The following is a 26002-nucleotide window of genomic DNA, read 5'->3' on the forward strand; positions in this document are numbered from 1 at the left end:
AGAGATGGGTTAATATCTTTTCAACTAATCACTTAAGTTATGCAATACAACATGGTTAAAAAGAAATTAATGGAACTTTGGACCGAAAGATGCTTCAGAACCCACCTGTTCTGTGATTGTGTGGTCTGATATTCAGTCTCCTCCACAGGAGAATAATTTCTGCCCTTTCATTACTACGGGGAGGATTAAATGAGGTGATGTAAAGTGTCAGGCACGTGGCATACATGCAGGGGCTGTTGACACCCTTCCAGTTTCTTTGCAAAAAAATTGTGAAAACATATTTTCAACATTAAAAATGAGATATCTGCATGGGGTTCACACAGGTGACATTTGCACTCATTTCATTAATATTCAGAGTCAGTAAACAAGGTAACCAAATCTCCTGATGCCACAGAATGGTGAATCTATAACATCTGTCTTGTGACCCAGTACATTTAGGAATATATCATGTATCCTTTTTTGTTTGTTTGTTTTGTTTTTCTTCCAGAACCAAAATCGAACTCACAACCTTGCACTTGCCAGGCAGGAGCTTTGCCGCTGAGCTAAATTCCCAGCTCCTATCATGTATCCTTTAGTGAAAAAATAATAGCACGTTGATGCAAAGACCACAAACTCTCCTTTGGATAGAGCTCCATTGATAACTTCATATTCCCCAGTTTGAAATGAGGAGAAACAAGATGAAACAGCAGAGAGAAGACTAAACTTGATTATATCTCATTAATGGCAAACTTCAATGTCAAACAGTACACTCTTAATCATGTGTCCCCTCTTTCTGTAAAGGTCAAAGGGCCTAGTGACCATTTCAGCTGGCAACAGTTCTTGGAAAACATAAACAAGGCTTCGCATTTATGTTCAACGTATGAAGGGACGGTGGCAGAGTGTGAAGACCATGGGTGTGGGAAATGTATTTTAGGAGTTCATGTTTCGCATACTATCCTGCAATCTGAAACTTTACCCCAAAATCAAATTTTGGTAATCCCACATAATAAGAGTAACTACATCACTTATTGTTTACTGATATTATTTATTGAGGTTTGTAGCTCATGGTTTTACATGTGATTGTACAGAGCATTTTCTTTTTGAGAAATAAAAAGGATGAGAAGATTTTACAAGGGTGAAAAACCAAAAGTTTGCAGTCTGGTAGCTGTTTTTGATAAGAATAATGCCATGTGGAAATAATGACCATCCTAAGAGACCAGAGCTTCAGTAGCTCTATTTTTTGTTTCTAAATGTGATTTTTCTTTATCAGTATGGAATATCTAAATTAGTTGTTAGTTTATTAAACAAACTATTATTTTCTTAAAGATATAGCTTGAATTAGATTTAATAGTTGGCAAGGGGAAATACGGGATGGAAGAACTTTTTCAAATTCTCTGTCCACTCCCAGTGCAGTCACAGAAGCCCAATGAACGGAAATCAACTTGACTCTGCAAATCTTATTTTTATGGTTCACAGGCAAAGATCAGTGTTAGAATATATGAACAAAGCTTATTTATAAGTGAACACATTTGAATTATCTACAGCTGTTTCTAAACACATCACCTGTTATTTCTCAGAATGATAAAGGAAATCCTTACTCTCAAATGAGGTATAAAAACCAACTTTAAATGCCTTTTCCTCATCTTTCTTGATTTAAAGTGTCATACAAAACATGCTATGGTGACAACTTGAAATTCAAAAATATCCTAGAAACTAGGCAGTTGTAGTATAAAGAGACACTGTATGCTGCCTATATTCAAGACCTTTACCTACTGTTTAAAGGTTGTTGTTACATTGATTTTGTCAAACATCTTTTAAGATCAATCAATACATTTCATTTTGGAATCAGGTTTATTTTGCCTGCTTCAACCTTCAGAAGAATCAGAGGACATTTAAAACTTTGAAAAGTTTTTTAAAAAACTATTTTAAGTTTGCATTTTTAAAGATACTTCTTGCAATGTAGTTTGAATTTTTTTTTTTCTTTTCAGTCTTGGGCCACTGAGACAAACTTAGCTCCATTAAACGCAAAATCCTGATTTTGGATTAAAATTTCACTAACTTCTTCCTTAGATCGAAGACAGTAGCATTTTGAATGACAATGTTTAAATTAGATCCTTAGAAGTCTATTTCACTTTTGTGTCCTTTCAAGCTCTTCCCTTCAGCATTCTAGAATGAAAGAGCACTGGGAATATTTTTAGATATATTTACATTATGGAGTACTTTGAAATCCCTTGTGTGTACAACTAACTGTCTGCAGAATTTTGTGAATTAACTACAATAATTAGAGGACTTGGCAGTAATATTTTCAGTTGTGTAGTTATTTGTTCATTCTTAATGAATTATCTTATACTATGAATATTGCCTAGCTATGCATTATTTGCACAATGTATATAACTCCAATATAGTATTAATTTAATGTTTATTAGAAAGATTCATAATAAAGCTCTAAAAGGTACAAAGCTACTAGTAGCATTCACTGTACGGGTCTGTAGTAGTCACTGGATTAGAGAGTGAAGGTGATTTGAGGCAAAAATAGTTATATTTTAGAAACATTTACAAAATATTGATATTCTTTTAAGACAAGGGTAACTAGACAAGTCATATCCAAGGAGTGCTAAAGGTGCTTAATGTTTCCTTGGCATTAATAGAATGACATTATATATGGAAATCTGCAACTTTACTTCTTTGAACAAATCAGTAATGTTTGGTACAGTGTTAAAGAGTTTTATCACATAAATGATTATTTGTTCTCATTTGTCTGTAATTCAAATTTAGGTCTTTCACCTTGGCATAAACTTGCCAACTTGGTTTTGCTCATTCGTTCATACTGTTAGTTGAAAAGACTTGGTTATCAAAATACAGGCTTTGTTCATGTACACTCTTTGACTTCTCGAGATAAATCAGTTTGCTGTATACTTTTGAAATCCTCCAGCGGGACACAAGTTATCAAATAAGAAAAACGAAGTTAGCACTACTAAGAGATAGGAGGAAACGCCAAAATATATTTGAAATCATGACATTTGACTAGTAACTTAAGGTGATAGACATTAAAGAAATGCTGATTTTTAATTCTTTAAAAAAGGAATAGCAATAACTGTGTTAAATGAAACTGCAAAACTGTACTAAAACATGAATTTTGCAATAATTGTAAAAATGTCATTTTCTCTGAAATCTTTAGATAAAAGCAATCATAATGGTAAGTATATACGTGATTTCCCCTTACAACAGAGACATAATTCAGGTAAATTAGCAAACAGGAAATGTTTCTTTTATGGCTTAATGAGGAAAGAAGCAGCTAGCAATACTTTTCACTTCTACCAGCTGCAAATGAAAATCTAAACATCTAATAATATTTTTAAAGTGATTAAGGCAGACATATCTGCTCATTACAAGACTGAACTTACTGCTGGGACTTACTGAATCTATTCTATCATATCAAAAGAGGTTCATATATGCAATTCATAATCTATTTTACAATATAACTTTTTTGCTTTTGTGCCTGTATCTTCTTTTCCATATGTAGCAATCTAGTGTTAGATGCAAAGTATAACTTAGGAATACGCAGTATTTATTTATGTAATGAATTAAGTCACTAAAAATGAACTAATTAATTGTTAATATCTTGGTCTACAATGCACTGGGAGCTACATACATATTGTTATTTTGCCTCAATATTTTTGTTAGAGGAAATTCATGCCAGTATCTTCATATATGCTTAATACCAGGTAAGAATTTTGATTTTTCATAGCACTGTTTAACTTCAAATTGATGTGCATTTGTAATTTGTTTTCCAAAAATATTCCAAGTAGTAGTACTTTAAAACAATACCAATGGACAATTTTTAAAAAACTGAATATTCACTAATAAGGGGTGAATATACTTTAGTCCATAGTTGATCATCAGACAACAAAGAACTATTTTTTCTGCCATTTTTGGTCTACACAATAACAGAAGGTCAGTCACAAATATTTTTAGTATCCATTTTTAAGTAAACTAATCAGTGGATTTGAACATGTGTAAGAGAAAAAGCTGAAGTTACTGCCTAAAAGTAGGTATATGGATCTTTTATAAATCTTGCCTATTCTTTTGTATACTTAATTCTATATAATAAAGTTTTGTCACATCGTTACAAGCAAATTAAAATTTAAAAATTAACTTTCAATGTGTTAACACTCTGAAATTATAACGGGAATGTCAAAAACACAGACAACAAATTATGCGTTAGAGTCATCATGAACATTTTATGGGAAGTTAAGGGTCTTTCTACTATCTGTTTTTCTTCTATACTTTTTGTGATTATTTATATTTCAAAATAATTACTCTTGTTACAGTTCTTTGGTGCCACTATTATTATTTTAGCGTACTATATTATTTACTTCTATTATGTTCAGTTTTAACAGAGTAGAAACAAGGAAGGATGCCCATAAAGTTTAACTGAAATTCCAACCTAGTACTCCTTTACAAAATTTGGATGTTTTCATAAATTTTGTTAATTACAAACAAAGGCAAAAAGGAGCTTCAGAATCAGTTAAACATAAAGTTAACTGCTAGTGTCCTGATAAATTATTCTGTGACCTAGACTTCAAAACAGAAGAAAAGTCCAAGTGTAGAAGGTTATACAATTTCCTTTTACTAAGGATCAATAATTGGTAAGTTTCAAGGGTGTCATTTCCACTTCTAGTAGGCTGAATAATATGCTTGTGTGTACCGTTGGATATAAATTTATTTCTTAATGGAAAATTAGATAAATACATGAAAATATATTGATAAGTAGGTCATGAATTTCAGAGGGCATTAAAAAGCTGGAGTTAAAAAAAGGTACTACAAAAAAGAAGAAAATAAAATTATTTCATTAGTAGTTCTACATGAAAAGGCATGTGGGAAAAAAAGTCTCAAATTTGGGAATTCAACTCTTCCTAGTATAAACAGGACTAAATGGATATATGTTAGATATACACAAATTTATGTTGAAAGGTATGCGCAACTGATTACCGTAAGCACTGTTTTGCTTTCTTTAGAGCCACATAAAATTTGAAGGAACAATCTCTCTCTGTAAAAGTCTTTGGAATCTTAATTTCCTCTGAAAGCATACCAATCACTATGTATGAAAGGTCAACGTTCTCCCCCTTCCACTTGATGCAAGAGCTTGGCAGTAACTGATGGTACTGAACGGTCTTCTGCACCAATTAATGTATTCAAGTGATCTCTCTTTAATTTGGTTTCCGTACAGCTGGGGAGGCTACTCACAACTATCCATACAATGGAACAGAAAAGATCACAAGCAGGGAGGTAGCAATATCTGAAAATCAGCAAGCTGAACTGAGGTAGTTTCCCCACTGTTTGTGAAACTATCTTCTTACTGGTGGAGGTGCTTTTATACAGATCACTGTTTGTCAAATCAAACATAATCCACAGACAACATGTGTGTTTTTGATGTTACCTTAAACACGTCCAGAAGGAGTTCTTTCACTGTCAGGTACCAATATCACCACACTGTGGCATGAGGAAACGTAATTACTGCTAAAGCTTGTGGTTCTCCTCCAACTTCAAAAAAAAATATGAACTTAAAAAACCGTACAAATGACTAAAAAGGAATGGTATATAAAATACTTTGAGATGATATAAAGATTAAGATATACTCTAGCTAGCTCAACTTTCATCATATATTTTCCAATTATATGTGTACCGTATGTATATATATATGGCCATTCTGCAAGCTACTTTTTCTTAGCTTGGTTTAGATATTCATTTGCAGATTGGGATGTGTGTAAATTTTTGAAAAACAAAACCCCAAGATGGACTAGAAGAGAAGTTACAAATTGGCAAGTTCACACTTAGCTTTTCTTTAATACGAGCGCCATGCCTGGACACTGCTGACAAAAGTTCTGCAATAACTGGAGATCTAGAAAGATTCTCTATTTCCTCTTATGTAGGACAACAACAACAACAAAAAACCTAGCACAAACGCTGTCCTCTACAACAGATTTTCTTTTTGGCATGATTTTTGCAGCTGATAGCCAACTGGATGAATTTAGCTTTCTTGCTTTCTCCACTATAATGAAATGTTAAAAAAAGGGAATAACATAACTCCTTCCTAAATATGTGATATTTAAATATTCAATTGAACCTGGGTTTTGAAATAAACATAGGGACTGTAGCTGGATTATTAAAAAAAAAGCATACAATAACCTATAAGTTAACTTACTTGATAGTAATTTATGCATTTTGTTTAAGCCAATATAAGCATGCTCATCCCATTGTTCTAGTTGACATTGTTTGTAACAAATGTGTCCTTTTGTGCTTAGATTATTAATTGCCTCAGAATGACTTCTTTTGTATGGGTCACTGGGTTACAGAGAATTAGCAAATCTCTTATACTGAAAATGGAAAGAAAGGCGAGGAAAAAGAAAATAATATAGTACATACATCAATACAGTATCTTCTAAATCTCAATCAGTTGTTTATTGGTTGGCAAACAAATTTCACTTTTACAACAAATATTAGTAATGAGGTCATCCAACTTTGAGACCATACAAAATGGATCATAAATTTAAAAAAAAATTATATGTGCTGCTAATTTACCTCTTGTATTCCTACATACTTAAAATCCTGTCAAATAAATAATTTTCTCGTTAATAAGCAGAAGACTTTTTTTTTTTAAAAAATCGCTTAAAATAATTTGGCTTTCAATTTGTACTACAAGGGAGAGATTTCCTCTAAAAATTGGTAGGGCAGATGCCCACTTGCGGTTCAGACTGAGCATCCATCACTTTAACGCCTATGGGATATCGTTTTTTCACATGCAAAAGCCCCGCTAGTTCTATAGACACCTCCTGACTTCCAGAATCATAGCTACCGTCTTGGTGATGAAGTGATTGCCAAATGCGCTCTGCGTTACAACAGATGTGCCCTGTAAACATAAAAGTTCGTCCTGCTCTAATTTGAAAAAAAAAAAAAAAAAGAAGAAGAAGGAAAAAAAGAAAAAAATGCTGTTGGAAATATTCTGGCTGGATAAAGATATATAGTGAGGGAAGGAAGTCTAATTTTATTTATTTTATTTATTTTTTGTAAAAAATAATTTGTTTGCATTACTAGAAAATGATTCTTATAAAGTGATAGTTTTATTTATTCATTCATTCATTTATTTTTTTGCCAAGTGAAATTTTAAAGGAAAAAAAAGACAAAAAGAAAAAAAAAAAAGAAAAAGAAAATGAAGAAAGGAAGGAACCTTTGCTCTTTTCCCGGTAGACAAACTTGCAAGACTAGCACGAAAGAAAAAAAAAACTTTTTTTTTTTTCCCACTACATTAACAGGACTCAAATTCTGGAGAACAGAAAGCAGACTATATGTGCAATGCTAGTATCTGTACATTACATAGAAATTGTTCAATTTTTTCTGCCATTAGTTTTATCATCAGTTAATACAGCAACTCATAAAATATGCATTTAGCATATAATTCTAGAATCCCCCTCCATTCCGTGATTAATTTCATTGATTGCTTCCGTTTTCCACAGTGACTCCTGCGGGGGTGAATTCGGGCTGTGAGTGACCATATAACCCACTCTGGGGTTCAGTTTCGCTTTGCTTTGCGCGTGCTTGGGCAGCACCCCGATGTAGGCACAACCCTGGCCGTCCGCCACGCCAGAATGTTCTGGCCTCTCAAAACTCGGGTCCTGGTGCTTCTAGCAACAGAGCATCCGAGAGGTTAGAACCGACACCACAGAACTCGGCAAGGCCACAAGGAGCGCGCGGTCTTCAGTTGGTTCATTAACGTAATGAAGTCTCCCTGGGGGAACGCGCAGGGAAGGGCAGGGCTCAGGGGAATTCCAGCAGTTAAGTTTCTCCCCTGGGCTGACCTAAAAATCCCAGCTTAAAAAAAAGAAAGAAAATAATAATAATAATTAAGTCTCCGAGTCTCTTTCTTTCAAGAACATCAGCATAAAGATCTAGGGGAACACACACGATTACCACCGCTCGCGGGCTCAAGATAGTGCCCGGGGCTGGCGGCGGGGCGCCCCGGGTCCTCAGTGGCTGGCGGCCAGGTGCGCGTCCTTAGAGGCTGGTGGCAAGGTGCGCGTCCTCAGAGGCTGGCGGCCAGGTGCGCGTCCTCAGAGGCTGGCGGCCAGGTGCGCGTCCTCAGAGGCTGGTGACCAGGTGCGCAGGGCCCCGCGCGCCGCGCTCCGGGGAGGCGCCGTCCTTGCCCGGGGGAGCGATGAAACCGTCGCTGCTGCCGCGCCCCAGCGGGTAGTAGGCGTGCAGCGGGGCGCCGTGCGCGCGGGCGCCCAGGTTGGGCATGCTCTTGTAGTATGCGTCCTCGGCGTCCGCGCCCCGGGCCGCGGGGGCCTCGGGCTGGGCGCAGGCGGGGACCCCGTCCGCGCAGGGCGCCCCGGCCAGGGCCGGCAGGCTGGTGCAGAGCGGGTCCCTGGGGGGCGAGGGCAGTTCCTCTGTGTGCTCGTTGCTCAGCAAGGGGAAGAAGCTCTCGCTGTGGTCCTGCGGGAGCCGCCGCCGGGAGTAGTGGTGTGGCTGGTGGTTCTCGGTGGGGTACACGCGCGGGGGCAGCAGGGGCGCGTCCGACTCCTCGTGGATGAGCTCCAGGCCCAGGCCCTCCTCGTGGGTGAAGGACGTGGCGTCGTCCAGGACGATGCTGTCGTCTTCGCTCCCTCCGCCCAGGTTGTTGACCAGCTTGTTCATCAGATTCCGGTTCTGCTCGCTGGAGCGCTCGTGGTTGTTCAGGTAAGACGGGATATAGTTGGACGTGAGTTCCTTCAGAATCTTTTTCTCTAGGGCGGTCTCGGTATGGTTATAGCCTCGGTCTATGATTTGCACACAGTTGCTCAGGTATTCGCCACCGGCAATGCTGTAACTATTGCCATGGTTACCATTCAGTGGTAGAGTATCCATGACACTTGTATCCCTGGCATTGTTCAGAAGCCCCTCTGAAAAAGATTACAAGACACTATGACATGGATATCCAGTAGGCCACAGGACACACACACACAAACACACAGAAGCAAAACATTCATCGACTATGAAGTATGTACATGTTGCTAGCATTCTAAGTATTAAGTCTTTGGAGAGAAACAAAAAATACTATTACATCTATAGGCACATAACCATATCTATGTTATGATCATCGGACAATTGATTGAAATTTTATAAATGGAACAAAGTATCTAAAATAAATCTTAAAAGAAGTCTAAAAAGCCTATACATTATTGATTGGCAATTTCACCAAATATCGTCTGATGTTACTTGAAGCATATCGGGTTATAACTTGAGCAAAATAGTACAAAATTTTGGTGTAGTCATTCATAGCTTTCAATTTATACACATGAAAGTCAATTAAATACTTCATTACATTTAATTTTACATGTTGCTTTATCATAAAAATAGCTATTATATTAACATAATTTATGTGGGGTACTTTGAATAGGCAAGTCAAAGTAAAAGGAGTAAATATTCTAATAATTTGATATATAATTTTCTGAAATTGAAAATAATCCCTACATAAAAAGTAACGAAAAGATTATGCTAAATTTGGTGGGATGACATAGTCATGGAATAATGCTTAGTCAAATAAATCCCGGATCAAAATAATTTACACATAGGATCTTTCAAAATTATCTGGATTTACTTTCTAAAGTTTTCTGCTATAAGCGCTTTACTTGGCATTCTAAGTTAATCCATTAGTGATTGTTTAGGGTCATTAGGTAGTACTACATAAAATTGCTTAAAAACACAGATTTGATTCCTAAAAACATAGTGTCAGTATTCAAGCTACCATTTTATAATGTGTGTTGGCTTTGGAGTATATCAAATTTTGAGTTTAAAAGATGATAAACATTTTATTCTGGTAAGAAACAGCTGCATTAAAGTAAATTTGACCATCTACTTCTTCAAGGTTTTAGCATTTCCTTGAATAAATAGAAATTCAAGAATCTATAATAGTTTCACAAATCAGTTCAAATGTAACCAAAAATACACATTTAACCAATACTGCTACATAAAAAGTATTTCCTGACAGAAATATTAATTGAAAAATCTATTCAGCTTCTCAATACATTGGTAACTTGTGAAAATACAGCACTCATTCTATATCTGTGAGGCAGTTATGCTTCTCAAAACTCAAGTAGTTCAGGTCTAGTTTAAATGAAGGGTTGCATACTGTCAAATTTGCATGGGTTTCTGATGCATACTGTGTATTCAACTGACACAGATTTCTATGAACAGCCATCACAGACATAGGTTGAAGTCATTTATTTTCATATTATATCTTATACACAAATCCACAATGTTAAGAAAAAAAAAAGGTAAATGCCTTTTAAAGCGCTGTATGTGATGGGTGATTGCTATGGCGGAGGCTGTATGCTTAATGGTTATGGCTGGGTGGCTGATGCATTGGAACATGATTTGTTTTAATTTCTGTTATCAATGCATTAGGTACAGGCTGAAAACAGCCACAGTAAAATAAAGAGGGTGTGCTGCATGTGACACATTTTTATGATGCAATGTACTAATAAAAACTAAAAGGTCATGAGTTACTTAGCAAAAATAAATGCTTAATTTAAAAACAATTTAACTCACACAAACATTACATGAGACTTAACAACTATGTTGATTATGTGACAGAATAAAAGAATCAGACAACAAAAGCGTCTAATCTCTATCAGCATAGATTTATATAGGTTGATTTACAAGCTTTTTAGTTTTTAAATTGTGAGATGAACTGTTTTTAATAACTACATCATCTATATGTGATGCAATAAAAGTGAACTAAAAAAAATTACATTTGATATGCAATGTTTAGCTTTACTCCCATACTTGTCTCTCTGTAGGGCTCTAAACGACAGCATGAAGGAAAGGAAAGAAAAAACAACAAGTAAGCTTACAGCGACAGCAGGGGAAACATGAGTAAAAAGCAAATTGATGATATGCAGAGAAAAGAGTCAAAGGAAATAATTTCCACTACCCCAAAATTCATGAGTCGGTGTTACATGGTTTATCATAATTAAAAAATACTAAAATGTTAGTCAGAAAGTAAGAAATTCCCCTTAATACATGCTAATATAATGAGTCTTTCATTAGCATTTCTGCAGTTTGTAAATTTCAAACCAGTACACAATTCTATTACAGTCAAGGTTACCACACCAACCAGAAAGCTTAAAAAGAGGTGAGTCATGCCTATTTCATGCTATTTTTCAGTCGTATTTGTGGGAAGTTAGAATGCACCTGCTTGTAAAGAGTGCCATGTAACTTCGGTATTTATTAGTAAAAGTATTAATGAAATCCTTAACTTGGATGTAAAGAGAAAACCAGAGTTGAAGGTTTTCATACTTGTGTTCAGTTTTTTTCCCCTTGTATCTCGTCTCTTTCCTTGTACAAAGGTTATTTTCCCCCATTGCGCTTAGACAAATGTTTACCATTTCTACTTAAAACTTGACCGACACTGTCATTTCTGGAGCTCATATTCAGGAGTTGTGTTACTACTGAGGGGAAAAAAAAAGTTAAACCCATTTGCTATTCTATATCAAGACAACATGTGGGGAAAATACCACCCTCAATATCAAGTTTTCCTCTGGACTGCTGCAGAGTTGTATGCAATCAAACACTTTGAGATTTAAAAACAATCCTAGAAAAAATCTTTGAAAACTAAAACTCATATTGTAATCAAGTCAGAAGAGTTGCTCTTGCTGATTTTGTTTATAGGACGGTTAAAACATCACAACATTGAAAACCAATGGAGTCACTAGGCCAGATCATTTCAAGGCGTTCTAAATTATTATGCTTTGACCACTGCTTAGGAGACAGTTTTACATATATTTTGAAGGTTGATTTGCTTCTCAGCAAAAGAGACCTGCAGTGTTTTAGAATGCAGAGGGACTCTCCTTTTAGCTTTCTAAGTAGTGTTAGAGGAAGAGTTTGAAATAAACAGCTAAGCCATTTATCAACAGATGAAAATGGCTGTAGGGATCACAGTGGCTTGTCCCTTAAATGTGATATTAGCATACAGATCTCTGAAGCTCAGTTCTCACTTGCCTGAGAGAAGCTACAGCCTGTACAGCTTAGGTCTTGTCTAATGGCTCCCTTTAGAACAGCAAAGCTGGGAGACAGCAAGAAGGTCTTCCAGCCTACCCTACCTCTGTTGCACTCTTCCCGGTGAAAGCCATTGGAACACGGACTTGTACTCTACAGTTTAATCTTACACTCTTACCAAGTACAATGTATTCCTCACAATATCCCATCCTAAGGATGTGCTTTAGAGTTTTAGAATTGAATTAAATTACTTTACAGTGTAAGTTTATTTTAGTAAACTCACGACTTCTTATGTTGTATCGGTAAGTTTTTCTGGAATGGGTTATATCTTTACAGAACTTGAACTTCTAAAACTGACAAGATAATGACCCAGAAGTGCTAGGCATTGGATTGTAAATATTTCCAAAGGTAGATTCTGAATTCAATATAATAAAAGCGTATTATTCATTTTTATTTCTAACTCTATATGCTTCAGTAACACTATATGTACAACTTCACACATTTTAAATAAAAGCATTACAAGCAAGAACAGATACTGTAAATCTGAAGGTTTCTATGCCTGGATGGCACCGGTACAACTGAATTAGCACACACAACACAACCAAGTGGTAATTCGACATAAACCACTCCAGTACGTACCAAGCCACCCATATTGCATGTAAGATATCACCTTGCCAGTAAGAATATAAGTGCATTCATCTGAAAGCATAAGATTAGTAGCAATATGACAATCACTAATACTTATTTTAGGTTAGTGTTAGAAGATTAATTTATTTAAGCACTACCATGATTAGTAAAACAATGCTAAAACATCAAATAGCTGAACAATTTCAATTCTGACCATGAAAAAATTAATAAAATTATTTACTTTTTAAGAAAAGTCAGCATTTATTAAACTTGTTGGAATAAATGACAAATCCATTTAGACTAATCCTTTTTTATTTACTGATAATCATAACAGCAATAACCAGTAATGGATTCCACAGGAATAAAACTCCTTATGTATATGCTATTAATTTAAATTTTGCACTAATTTAAATACTTTTTATACAAGTGGTCCACCTTTTTAAAAAATCCCCTATTTTCAGATACCAGTAAAAATCATGTAAAACAAGGCAGATTGAAATAGTGAAAACATACAACTAATATTCTTTTATTATATAAGAAATTACGAAATATATCTGAACAAACAAGCCAAAAATGTGACCAAAATTTCTTGTTTGAAAATAATTACCAGCAATTCTTTTGTTTAAGGTGAATAATGTAGAGTACATTTAATTTGCAGAGAAAGTACAAGTCTTTCACATTATTCAAAACATGCTAGTGTATAGCAGCACACCTTAAAATGTTTATGATGACACCTTTCCCTGTTATTTGGCTCAAAGTAAATAAGGAAAAAATGTAACAAGCATTTACAAGGCCTACTAAATTGCTGTGTTCCTGAGGTGTCTGGTGCACAGCGTGATGTGCAGTTTAGGGTCCTACAACTGAGTTGGGTTGCTGACAGATGAAACAGCATAGAGGATGCCCATGAAGAAGACTCAGACAATGTCTCACACTGATTATTCTGGTTTCCTGGGGAAATAGACCAGAGGAAAAGAGCTGATTCCAAGTATTTATAGACTTGCCAGGAGCAGCAGAAGAGCACTTTACAGCTTTACTCTCTTGCTCTAGAGGCATGGTAAGCGTCAAACCAGAGGAATATACATTTAAAAAACAGCTGAGCATTTCAACAATAGAAAACATGAGATCCTAGGTGGGAACAACCCCATTGGAGGAAATGCTTTAATTCAGGCCTACAAAATGTCAGCCATGATGGAAAGAGTGTTTCATGACGTTTCTATCCCTCCTTCTACTCTAAAAGTTTGTGATTCTTAGATAGTAGAGTTTGAGAAACTTGAAGAAATTGAAAGGTCACTGAATTATGTTGACAAACATTTCCTTCTTTTGTCTTTTCAAGATAGGGTTTCGCTATGCAGTTCATGCTGACCTTGAACTCACTTTGTAGCCCCTACTGGCCTTGAACTTGCAGTAATCCTCCTGCCTCGGCCTCCCAACTGCTGGAATTAGAGGCACGCACCACCATGCCTGGCTACAAACAACCAAACCTCTAAAATCACTCTTTAATCTATGTCTTTGTTATTTCTGAGATAATTTTAAGCCATCTTTTTATCTAGCAAAGGACCACTGAGGATACTCATATAGTATGAGACTCTCACTGTCCCAGTCGTCATGAGGAAAAACATTGATTTTTTCTTTTCTTTTTTTTGCATGGTGCATTCACACAAAAACTGCCCACAACTCATCTTTTACCTTTGACTAAAGGGGGAAAAAAAAAACAAACATTTCCCCAAAAGGCAATGAAAATTTTATTCAAAAATGCTTGGAAAATTTATTGCTGATCTATCATATTCAACTGCAGGGCACATGGAAGACTCTTCTTATGGTGAATTTTTTTTTAGGTATAATTTTAAGTAAGTGGATCATTGACTAGGTTTATTGTTTTATGAGAGCTTTATTTAAACAATGTTTGTGGTCTCTGTATAGATACAGATGTAGGATATTTTAGTTTTTTGTGTCCCTAACAAGTTTTTATATTTAGAAAGGTAAAAAACAGGTTCAAGTTACTTATTTTGTAAGTAGCTTTAAAAAGACCTATGCTTATTTTATTGTGACACAAATGTGTATCTTCTCCAGCTGGAGGACCTTGAGAGGACTCCTATACCGTAGAAAAACAGTTTAGTGAACTGCCCAGGGCAGCGCCTATAGGTGACTGCAGAGGAAGAGCCGTTCCGTCCGCTTCACTGTTCTCTGCTGCTTCGTTCAGTGTAACTTCTGAGTAAGTGGAATGCTTTTGTCAGTCCTCAGGCTCTGTGGCCAGCATGCATTCAAAATGCAACAAAGATTAATTTTCTTGATCTTACACAATGAAGGCTACTGAATTAAGTCTCTTTTTCTTACTTACCTTAGACAAATATCTCATTTCTCAAAATAAATACTTAGGTATTTAACACAGAAATAAACAACGAGAAAAGTACTGACAAACCACAATACACTTTATAACAGCACAGAGGAACAAGCACATATTGATGGATCAGGCATTTGTTTATCAGAAGGGATCCATTTCTGACTAAGGAAAAACCTAAGGAAAATGGAAAACAAAGGCACCAAGGGGTGGAATGTGAAAGCTGTCTGTGTGTCTGCTTCCAAAACAGAGGCAGGAGAAAGAAAAATAGAATGTGCCCGTAAAAGCTACATAAAGTGGGAGTCTCACTTGGAAAAACAAGATAAACTGCAGCACACCTTGTGCGTTGTACATGCTGGCAGAAGGGTTGTTACAGACCGCCGGGTCCCCCAGCAATGTATTATAGGGATTGTTAGTACCATGCGCACGGAGCAGAGCATTGCTTACAAGGTGATTAGCCATGGCTCCTGGAACAGCCCCATGGAAAGACAGAGAGAAAAAAGGTCAATCAGGCAAATGTGTTTGAAAAAAAGAAAGGAAACATTTAGAATGACAACAGTTGATACAGTCCTGATTACAGGCAAGCAGTTAATTAGACTACAAAATATGCCACCAGAGCATACATTTCCAACAGTGCACATATTGAGTCCATGGGAAAGATGGAAAATGATTTACAGTGTTGATTAAGCCACATTGAGGGTGCTATCTTTCCCAAGGTGTAAGCAAGAGTATACTCCCATGCTTCCTAAAAATAAAAGTAAAAAAGCAAATCCTTTCATTCATACAAGAAAACACAAACTGAAAGCCAAAAAAAAAAAAAAAAAAAGAAAAGCTAAAATTAAACCACTACATTACTTTAAATGAAAATTTAAAAAGAATGAAAGGCAACACTTATGGTAAAACACTCATTTGGAGAGCAGTTTTTGACACAACAGAAGAATATGACATTTCTTAGAAATTCTGTGAAGAATTGATGGTATCTAAATAAAATAGCATAATTCTTATTAAGCGTACTAATTTGGTGATCTTACACATATGACAAAAATCAGGTGAATGCTATTTTTAAATATTTTAAGCATTAACTTTGTAGCATCAAGTAATAGCTATAGATATAATTCCATTTTCCATTTTCCAACTGGTTGTTGAAACTTTGACCTAATAAAGTAACAAAGCTAAATTCTTTCCCCTTCTTGTGCAACAGATATTCTTAGTTTGTAACACATCATTACCGTGAGCTGTGACTTCCCACCCTCCGAAGCCACTGAACCACGAAGAAAAAATTGACAGAGGAGCTTTAGTAAATATAATTAGGTCATGCATGAAAATGATAGGCTGAATTGTAGATTTATGTTAGATGATGAAGGAAGGAAATAGGAAGAAACATAAAAACTTTATGGGGACAGTCAATTTTGACCCATAGGAATATACTAACATATATATATGAAAACACAAGCTAAACCCAAAGAGAAAATATTTGTCAAAAATACAAATACTTGTGATTACACAAAGAAATAGTATCTAGGCTAAAGAAAGAACTTTCAAAAGTCAATACTAAATGAAAACAAAATCCAGTAAGAAACTGCTCCAAAGGTTTAGACAGACATTATGTAAGAAAAACACACAAGTGTTAAATTACTCATGGAAAGAACTGTTATTGGCCATTAGGAAACTCGGGTTAAAACCACAGCAAGATTTCATATATAAAATAAAAATGGTGAGATATTAAGGGATGGCATTAATGCAGAGAAACTGAATCACTCACGGTTTGCTGGTGGGAAAAGAAATTCACAGCTACTCTGAAAAGCAGGTGGGTAGAGTCTCCTAAAGCTAAACATGCAAGCACCATATTCCACCAAACAACTTTACTCTGCATTTACCCAGAGAAATTTATTCACATGGAAAAAAATTGTGTACAAATGTTCATGGCAGGCCTATTTGCAAGAGTCTCAAACTGGAAACAGACCAAATTTCCCAAATGGTCAATGGTCAAACTATCTGTAGCATAGCTGTGCATGGAATATTACTCAGCAATGAAAAGAGATAAGCTACTATTTACTAAAACCTAGTTGAATATCCAAAGAATTATACTGAGAAAGAAAAGCCAACAAAAAGGTTATATTCTATGTAATTCCATTTACAGTTATAACATTCTTTTGTGTTTTTTGAGATAAGATCTCATTGTGTAGTTCAGGCTGGCCTTGAACTCACAGAGATCATGCTGTATCAGCCTCCCAAATGCTGCGATATAATATTCTTGGAAGTACACAATTATAGAAAGAATCTGCTGGTGTATTTCAGGGGTTAAAGATGGAGAGGGAGGTATGTGAGCGTTATCATAAAAGGCAACAAGAAGCATCTCTCTGATGACAAAGAATAGAAAACTAATTTACATCTTGAGTAAGACAGTAGAGACACAAACCTATTTTGTGAATAAAAACTGTGTAGACTAAACACATATACACATGAATACCATTACAAATAAAACTGAAGAAATCCACACAGGATTGAGAGATTATATCAACACGAGTCTCCTGGTTGTGCTATTGTAATCTAGTCTTATGAAATCCTGAGGGAAAGTAGATTAAGAGTAGATAACTTCTTGGGATAGTTTTATAAACTGCATATAAATCTACAGTTATCTCTAAAAGGACCTACATACTATTCCTGGTAGAAAATGTTTCAAAAATGCAAAGAAAATGCTTGGCTCTAGTACTGTTAAATTTTTCTAGACTATAACTTCTGTCATAGGAAGTGATCAATCAACAGACAAGTATTTTCAGCTCAAAATTGGGAAAGTGATTGCCTCTTGTGAAAGGAAAATACAGCTTTTGTGTTGGAAAGTATCACTGTCTCATTTTCTTCAGGACATAGGGTGTGTGCATTCATCCCACATACACTGCAAAAAAATAGCCGACAAGTGGAACTCAGTTTTTCACTCATTAATTGGTTGACATTTTTTTGTTGAAGTTGTACAACATATACATCTGCATGTTTTTACATAGCACCGTGGCTGACCTATCCATCACGGAATAGGCCTCTTAAGGTATTATTTTCCATCGATGAAGTCAATATTTGGAATATTAATAAGAAAAGTTAAAAAGAGCTTACTATAATGCACTTCTCATAAAAAGAAAATCATAAGCCTCAAACATTTTTTGTTTTATTGTTGCTACACGCATGTTATTGCTGAGGCTAATTGTTAAGGATTTGGACAGCGCATAATTTTAAAAAAATCTCCTTTAAATTGTACCTGAAACCTAATATTTGAATGTGTAGACTTTCTGCAAGTGCAAATGACAGTTTTCAGATACAAATAAACTCCTTCTAGAATTTAAAAGGCAAACAAAAGGTGTAACTTCAAGTAGTGTAAGACCCGAAACACAGAAACTCAGATTTTTCACTCTGAGAAAAACCAGAGTGAAGACCTTCCTGGCTCACGCTCACATCTGCATTCCCCTACTTTACCACGCCCTGTCTAATCTGAAATAACAGGAAAGCACTGCATGCAGTGGGAAGATGGCAGGCCACTCCTCCTCGCTTCATACAGCTAAAAATGTGACTATGACCTTGTATACATATAAGTAAGTGATTTTTAAATTTGATGTAAAATACGACTATTTTATAATAAAGAAACAAACTTGGAAGAAACAAGAATAAGCCCAAAGCAAATGACTCAGTGGTATCAATGCTTTATCATTCTGTGTATAAAAAACAGAAAATAAAGGGAAAACTGTAATCATAAAAACAGTTGTTTTACAGAAATAAAGAGAAATTGTTTTAAAGAAATTCTCAGGAAGCTACAAAAGCTTTTATAGGTAACCCATCTGGCTGTATATTTCCTAGTATAGCATCCCTTATCAGTCTGTTTTTTTTTTTTTTTTCTAGTTTTTGAATACACTTTAAAGTATTTTAATTGGTAAAACTAATGTAGAAAGAAAAACTGAATTCAAAAGTTGATTTTATTTTTATTTGATGTCTGCTAAATTAGAAAGTCTGGCCATATGGCCGCAGTGCTCCTGGTGTGCAGCTAGGTGTTAGGACACAAGGTTGACTTTGTGGAACAATGTTCTGTCTCAGCCTCTTGGCTTTTAAGGTTGCTTGTGGCTCCCTTAAAATACCTGTGCAATCCAGGATGAGTTCTTCCCTGCTTCCACAAGGAGTGCCTTGCAGTTACCATAGGTGGTCTACCTGCTGTTTATGCCAAAATCATATCACATATGTAAAAAGAATGAAAAACTTATGAACAAGATGTACGTTCTTCTTTATAAGCATACATCCCTGATAAACTAAAAAGAACCACTAAAGAAAATGAGGTGGTTTTCCACTGTATCTCATTTTTCAAGCACCATTTGAAACTAACTGTAGTTTCACAAATATAGAGATACAGTTCCAGGGAGGGCTTCAGTAGCAAGAAGTAGGGTAGAAAGGGAACTGGATGATTAATGTTTACAAAGGGTGTAAAGATATAGATATGCTCTGTGGATTTGTTAGAATTAAAGAGTAAGGGATGTGGCTGAATAATCAAACTAACATCTCTTGAATGACTTATCTAACATAAGCAGTCACTGTTCTGGCCACTGAGTGCTGAGACAGAACTCAGGAGGTCCCTCTTCCTCAGCATCCACACAAAGGTGGTTTCCGGGAGGTCCAGTCACGTAATCCCTACATCCACACTCAATTTAGGCATTTCAGTTCTGCTTTTGAATGGTGGCACTGACTATCCAGGAGGGGAGAAAATGAGAGAACAGCAAAAACATCTTGGTACCAGTACTTGGATCTTTTCCCTAAACACTTGCACCAGCTTCCACCACCTTTTGTCTGGAGCTACACTGCGTTGCACTTGTCCATCCTGCAGTCTGCTCTCTTTGCTTCTGGCTCTTTCCCCAGTGGACATAGGTCCTTTTAAATTCTGACACTACCTCCAGGATTCTGTCTACTCTCCTCCTCTTTCTTCCACTAACTTCCAATTGCAAACTGCCCTTCTAACAGCTGTGAGTTGCTGAACACTTCCAAGAAGTTCAGTGTTTATGGGCCACCTGTCACTGTTTCTTAGCTGAAAAGTTAAGCATACTGGTTATTCAATTTGAAGACACAAATAAGTTGGTGTTTGAGGGGAAAGAAGGTACTTACAATACCACATAGGTGAACAGAATGTTTGTGTGCTACTTTTTAAACTCTGGAATGTAAGCTTCAGGAAAACTGAGCACACTGAGATTTTTCATTGCTCTACAGGAGTGATGGCGAACCTTTGAGACCAAGTGCCCAAACTGCAACCCAAATCCACTTAATTATCACAAAAATGCCAACACTGCATTCAACCTGAATACTGATGTTTTAGTTTAGAAAAAAACATCCTCTACACATGAACATCTTTTGTCTTAAAAGAAAAATAACATGGGTGCCATAGGTGTGCCACCACTGCTCTGCACCAAATATTTGGAAGAATTTCTGAAGCTTTACAAAAATTGCTTAATTAATGAAAACAATCTTATGTGAAACTGATGCTCCCTTGAAAATATAAAACTCAATCGTTTTCTCAATTATGAGTAGGGTAACAACTATGATTAAATTTTTACAAATGACCGGTGCCTAATTGCTCATGTTATTTATTTCCTTCCAATACCAGGGACTGCACCACTGAAACTTTTAAAACAGAAATAAACGATCATATAGTTATTTGGAACTATAAAGTACTACCTGAATACTAACTGCAGAAAATGACAACAGTGGCCCAACCAAACAAAAGCAAACAGCAAGCAGCCATGACTCAAAATTAAATAAATAAATAAATAAATAAATGGGGTTAAAAATTAAGTGACTATGTAAAAATAGCTGTTTCTTAGTGATCCAGCCCCTCACCTCCTGGCTGTAGTCTAGTTATACTTGCTTATATGCTGTCAGGAACAGGATAATGTCTTAATCAAACCACAGAAAAAGAACTAAGTTTGAATTTCAACATATGTGAATTATTTACATTGCTGTCAACAGAGGCCAACCACAAAATCTTTTAATTCTTGTGGAAGAATGATAAACAACAAATAGGATTTTTGATATTCCATATAGAACAGCTCAAGAGAAATTTTTCTGACAATTATTTAGAAAGTCTAATTTAAAGCCCCTGGAAAAATATTAGTCATTTTAAGAAGGATTCTTTCCTATCTTTCTCAATTTATATCTGAAGACTGAGATGGATGTAATGGTTTTCGAATAAGTGAATCCTAAACAGAATAATAATGTGCACACCCTTTCCAAGCATAGTTTTGCCACAAAGCTGTGACATTTCTTTCCTCATGACATCAGAGTGCATGTTTTGATATTGGGAAGGGGAGAGCTCTCTGGGATCCAGGGGTGTGACCGTGCACCTACAGCTGAGGACTGGTAACCCGGGCAGACCCACGCATGCGCCTTGAAACGCGAGAGTGAAAAACAGACTTGGGAAAGTAGGAAAATTAGAGTCACTTGAATCCATAACATATCATTTAGAGCGGCAACCTGCTTCTGTTGGACAGCAGGCTAATGAAAGCATACGGAAAACTCCTTAAAAGGACTGGGAGTGGTACTGTAGACGACTCCTCACCTTCATTTAAAAAACGTGCTTACGTTCTTATTTGATCGCACTGATCCAAAGTTTTGTTATTCAGGGTCTTGATCCAGTGAAGCAACTGAATATAACTATTCTTCAATAATTACAGAATAATAGGTCTCAGTTTTCAACTTCTGATTATTTATAAATTACCAGATGGTAAATGATCTCTTTGTTTTATGCCAATAACAGTTTTGCCCTGATGGTTCTTTCTATCTTTACATCTCACCTTCCATTCTATTCCTCACAGTTCTCTTCCCCTTGGTTTGACATAACACTTTTTTTGTTTTGTTTTGTTTTGTTTTTCTCCGGTACCAGGAACTGAACTCACGACCTTGCGCTTGCCAGGCAGGCGCTTTGCAGGTGAGCTAAATCCCCAGCCCAACACTTTTTTTTTTGAGACAGAGTCTCACTGTGTATTCTAGGCTGGCTTTGAACTCACTACGTAGCACAGGCTGGCAGCAATCCTCCTGCCTCAGCCTCCTGGGATTACACCATGTCTGGCAATATTTATTTAATGAAGTTATTTCCAAATTATATATTAACTGATGTATATAAGTCACAGTCACACTTAAGGCATAGTTACCATTGGGAGATAATTGTATGTTTTTACCTCAGACCTTAATGGGGCCTTCGTTTTCTATAAGTAAAAACCAGTCTCTCCACTGATAGCATTTTCTATAGTATTAGAATCCTAACATCAGTAGAAGGCAAGAGACCTTTCCCAAGAATGTGGTATTTATGAAATTGTGAAGTCCTAAAACTTGCATATAAGATGCTTTAGATATATGTTGTATACTTGAATTTTGCATATATATGTATTTCTTTTGGGTGAAAAGGTCTCAATGAATTTAACTTTAAAAAAATAGGTATAATTGGTATAAGCAAAAAGAGATGTCTCTGTATTTAGCTAGTGAAATATAGCATATACTAGAAAAGTGGAAATGCTCAATCAGACAGACCCCAAATGCACGTTACACACTTAAGTAACACCTAAGCAACTGCAATGTAGTATTACGGAGAAAGGTTATGTATCACAAACTGGAATTGAATGAAGCTGTTACATCATCTCACCTATTGCCATTATTTAATCCATACATAAACACAAGTCCTAAGGCATGTTTAACTGATCCACAGTCACATGTGACTTTTGCAGTTTCACTTAAATATATCTGTTTGTGTGTGGGGGCTGCATTTTTGTGGCGCTGGCAGTGGAAACTGAGGTCTCACACACACTAAGTGCCCGGCCAGTGAACTACATCCCCACGGTGATTTTCACATTTTCAAAGGAGCTTATCTTCACAGATATGCTCAACGTAATTGTATCAGCTCCTTCAGGGAGGGCATTAGTTTTCCTCCCGCATGCTTTTCCTAACATTTAGTTATTTTGTTTTTATATTCATGTATTAAGTAAAATAGTTAAGGGGCGGGGGTTTAGCTCAGCAGCACAGCGCCTGCCTGGCAAGCACAAGGTCATGAGTTTGATTCCTGTACTGGAAAAAACAAAAACAAAACAAAACAAAAAATAAGTAAAATAGTTAAGCGAAATCAAAGTAGGTAGATAAGGAGGCTTCACGCACTCTTTTTCAAATGCTTTGTTTTCTGGTTTTTGTTTTTGTGTTGTAACCAAATAATAGCAGCACCCCCTACACACATACATAACTTTTTAGAGATATTTTTTGAAATAGAGACAGGCACATAAATCAAGACCAAGTCATTAACTGCAAAGCAAAATATAAGCAAAACTATTGGAATCTGCAGGATACCTTTAAAAGTTATGTGAAAAAATTTTCAAAACAATTTCACATTTTAATGGTTTGATTCAAACAATTAATAAAGTTACAAAGTGTCAAAGAAGAAATATTTTGTTGAAAGCCAAGAACTCTTTTGTCATTATTTTCTACAATCATAAACGGAAAAGTGGACATCTTGATTTATCACACTGTGCACTTTCAATAACCAACAAGTTTGCTATTAAATTTTAATCAACGTGCCTATTAAATTTCATTCAAATGGTTTGGAGACACTTCAGCCTCTTTTAATAGCTAATTTATTCACTGCAAATCTATTCATATGGATTTCAATGACACATTTCTTCTAAAGTAAGGATTGAGTTATTGTTAGTTCAATGCAAAATGAAATATTCTGAATTCTGAAGTGTTACATTCATTTGAAATTTGGACTTTTGAGTTCAAACCCTTGAAACCACCTGCACTATTCCCTTTATTTTGCACTAACTGGTTTTGTATGTTTTCTTGTCCCGACATAGGAGATTTGCTACAATAGATACTTAGAAATCCACTTGCTGGCTCATATGCTGTACATACTTTCAACGCATACCATATTGTTAAAATGCTGTCAAATGCATTTGTACCAATTCATCTTCCCTCAGGCAGTGCATAATTCTCAAATTCTTGCTGGGACAGCATTATCAGTCTAACTATTTTTTTTGTCCATCTGCGTATGAAAAATCTACCACTACTGCACTTAGTGTTTTCCCTAAGGTGTGGGGCAATTCGTCTTTGTTCATGAGGCACTCCGGTTTCACTTTTGCGAGTTGCTATTCTAATCTTCCACTCACATTCATCCTGCACTGTTGAATTCTGTTTATTAACCATAGACATTCTTCACATAATCTTAGCACTAATAATCTGTTAGTTATGTACGTTATTTACCCCATCCAATGTCTCACCTGTTAAGAGTAGACTTTAAATTTTGACACAACTTTATTTGTATTTTTCTTCTAGTTTGTTGTGATCATTGCTATTTTGTTTTCAGAAACTTCTCTCACTAGCTAAGCTATCTTCTTCTAACAATTTTAAGTATTATTTATTCATTTGGTATTTTTCCATGAAAGGACACTCAGGATTATTATGTCGCCAATGACGAAACTACTGCCACTAGGTATTAAAGGACGTGCTTTTGCATCATTAGCAAAAGAAAATGCAGCTCAGAGGTCTTAAATTTTCTCACTGCCCAAGCCAACCGTAGACAATAATTTAGCATTTTGGTGAATCTTTGCTTATAACAGAGGAATGGTTGATTTTCTAAAGTTATGAACCTGTAATAATTTCATTTGTTTCAAATCTTCATCTTTTTAGTCATAGTTTATATTCCTACGATCTGTTAACTTGGATATTTAAAATTCTTTAGCATCGTCTTGAAAATTTTGATGATGACAGGTCAATTAACCAAAGACAAAACATTAGTGCATCAGAGCTTATTTTAGTAAATCAAAGGCATTCAGCCCAAAGTGTTTATTTCTGTTATTCACACAGCAGTTATCCATTTATTTTGTTTACACAGATTCTTAATACACTTAGTACCTCACAATCAATCTCACAATTATGTTTGCTTGCAAATCACACATTACTGGTGCATTTTTCCAAAACAAAGCAAAACAACCTATTTTGGAACAAATGAAAATATAACTAATACTATACAAGAGTTTACCAAGGTGAAAAAAATTTTTAGTATATCTTACTGCTCAGTATTGGCATACTTTTATATATCATACAAATTTTATAAGCTTACATGCAGTTCAGTCCTGACTAAAGTAAACCATAAAACTGGAACCTAAGTAAAAACGGATGTCCAAAAACGTGGCTGTGAATTAAAACAAGGTATTTATAAATAAATTTTGATAATATTTCTCAGAGAATGTTTAGTTTATGATACAAGTATAATCACCTCTGTTCTGTTTAGACGAAGTAGATTCCAGAAACATACTGCTTCTATTTTTCTAAATCAAGACTTATTCCCATCCTTTAGTTTGTATTATCTTCTTAAATCTTTCTTAATTCCCCCCGATTTCTGAGGATTGTATATTATCCTTCCATGAATGCGTCATCTAACTTCTCCTGTTCTGAAGCATTCCTAGTCCAAATAGTGTTACATTTCGGAGTGAGTTTATTGCAGCAATCATAAGATAACCAACCACAAGTGCTTCTTTTTTAAAGTGGCATTCATTTTACAAGGCTGAGCTGCATAAAATATAACCTTTTGTATATAGTTTAGCTAGTGTTCTTTTTATTGGACACTGCACAATTGTTACAATGACAACTTCAATATCTTTTCTAGGGAAGCGCTTTTAGGGGTACATATATGTATCCCTTTTCAATTTTAATTTTGTATGCAGTAGAATTAACTCTTGTTTACTGCAAAGCAGTAAATAAAAGTTGATATACTCTAATAGAAAAAATTGAGTAAATGATGGCTCTGTTTACTTTTGGATATTATATGTGATATTTACAACATCATAATCTTTATGTTCATAATAGAGTAAGAATATTTTAACAAATGAGAGATGTAGTTCAAGTTTTATCTTTAGATTTTGAATGAGAAAGCATTTTACAGTTTTTGTGAAAAACCAGAATTAGTACCTTGAAGTAGTAAGGTCTAATTTATTTATTTATTTATTTATTTATTTATTATTTATTTTT

The 26002-nt window shown here is 35.5% G+C and overlaps 1 protein-coding gene across 11 annotated transcripts in view; it reads right to left on the reverse strand.

Annotated features, from left to right (window-relative positions):
* The window catches only part of Adgrl3 (adhesion G protein-coupled receptor L3), a 796065-nt gene that overhangs the window by 22804 nt on the left and 747259 nt on the right, over positions 1-26002 (reverse strand). For 6 of the 11 annotated variants that reach the window (XM_013518568.1, XM_013518570.1, XM_005392854.2 and 3 more), the window contains 2 exons: positions 10801-10818; positions 8020-8915 (listed from right to left, as the gene is read on the reverse strand). The exons of 1 other annotated variant lie outside the window; for it this stretch is intronic. In XM_013518568.1, coding sequence (XP_013374022.1) covers positions 8116-8915; positions 10801-10818 — 818 coding nt within the window. In that variant the 3' untranslated portion in view covers positions 8020-8115. Of the gene's footprint in view, positions 1-8019; positions 8916-10766; positions 10819-26002 lie in introns of those variants that run through there. 4 more of the 11 variants (XM_005392862.2, XM_005392861.2, XM_005392859.2 and 1 more) reach the window with 2 other exon arrangements.

Source organism: Chinchilla lanigera, unplaced genomic scaffold (genome assembly GCF_000276665.1).
Source record: "Chinchilla lanigera isolate Chin_1 unplaced genomic scaffold, ChiLan1.0 scaffold00046, whole genome shotgun sequence".
NCBI lineage: Eukaryota > Metazoa > Chordata > Mammalia > Rodentia > Chinchillidae > Chinchilla > Chinchilla lanigera.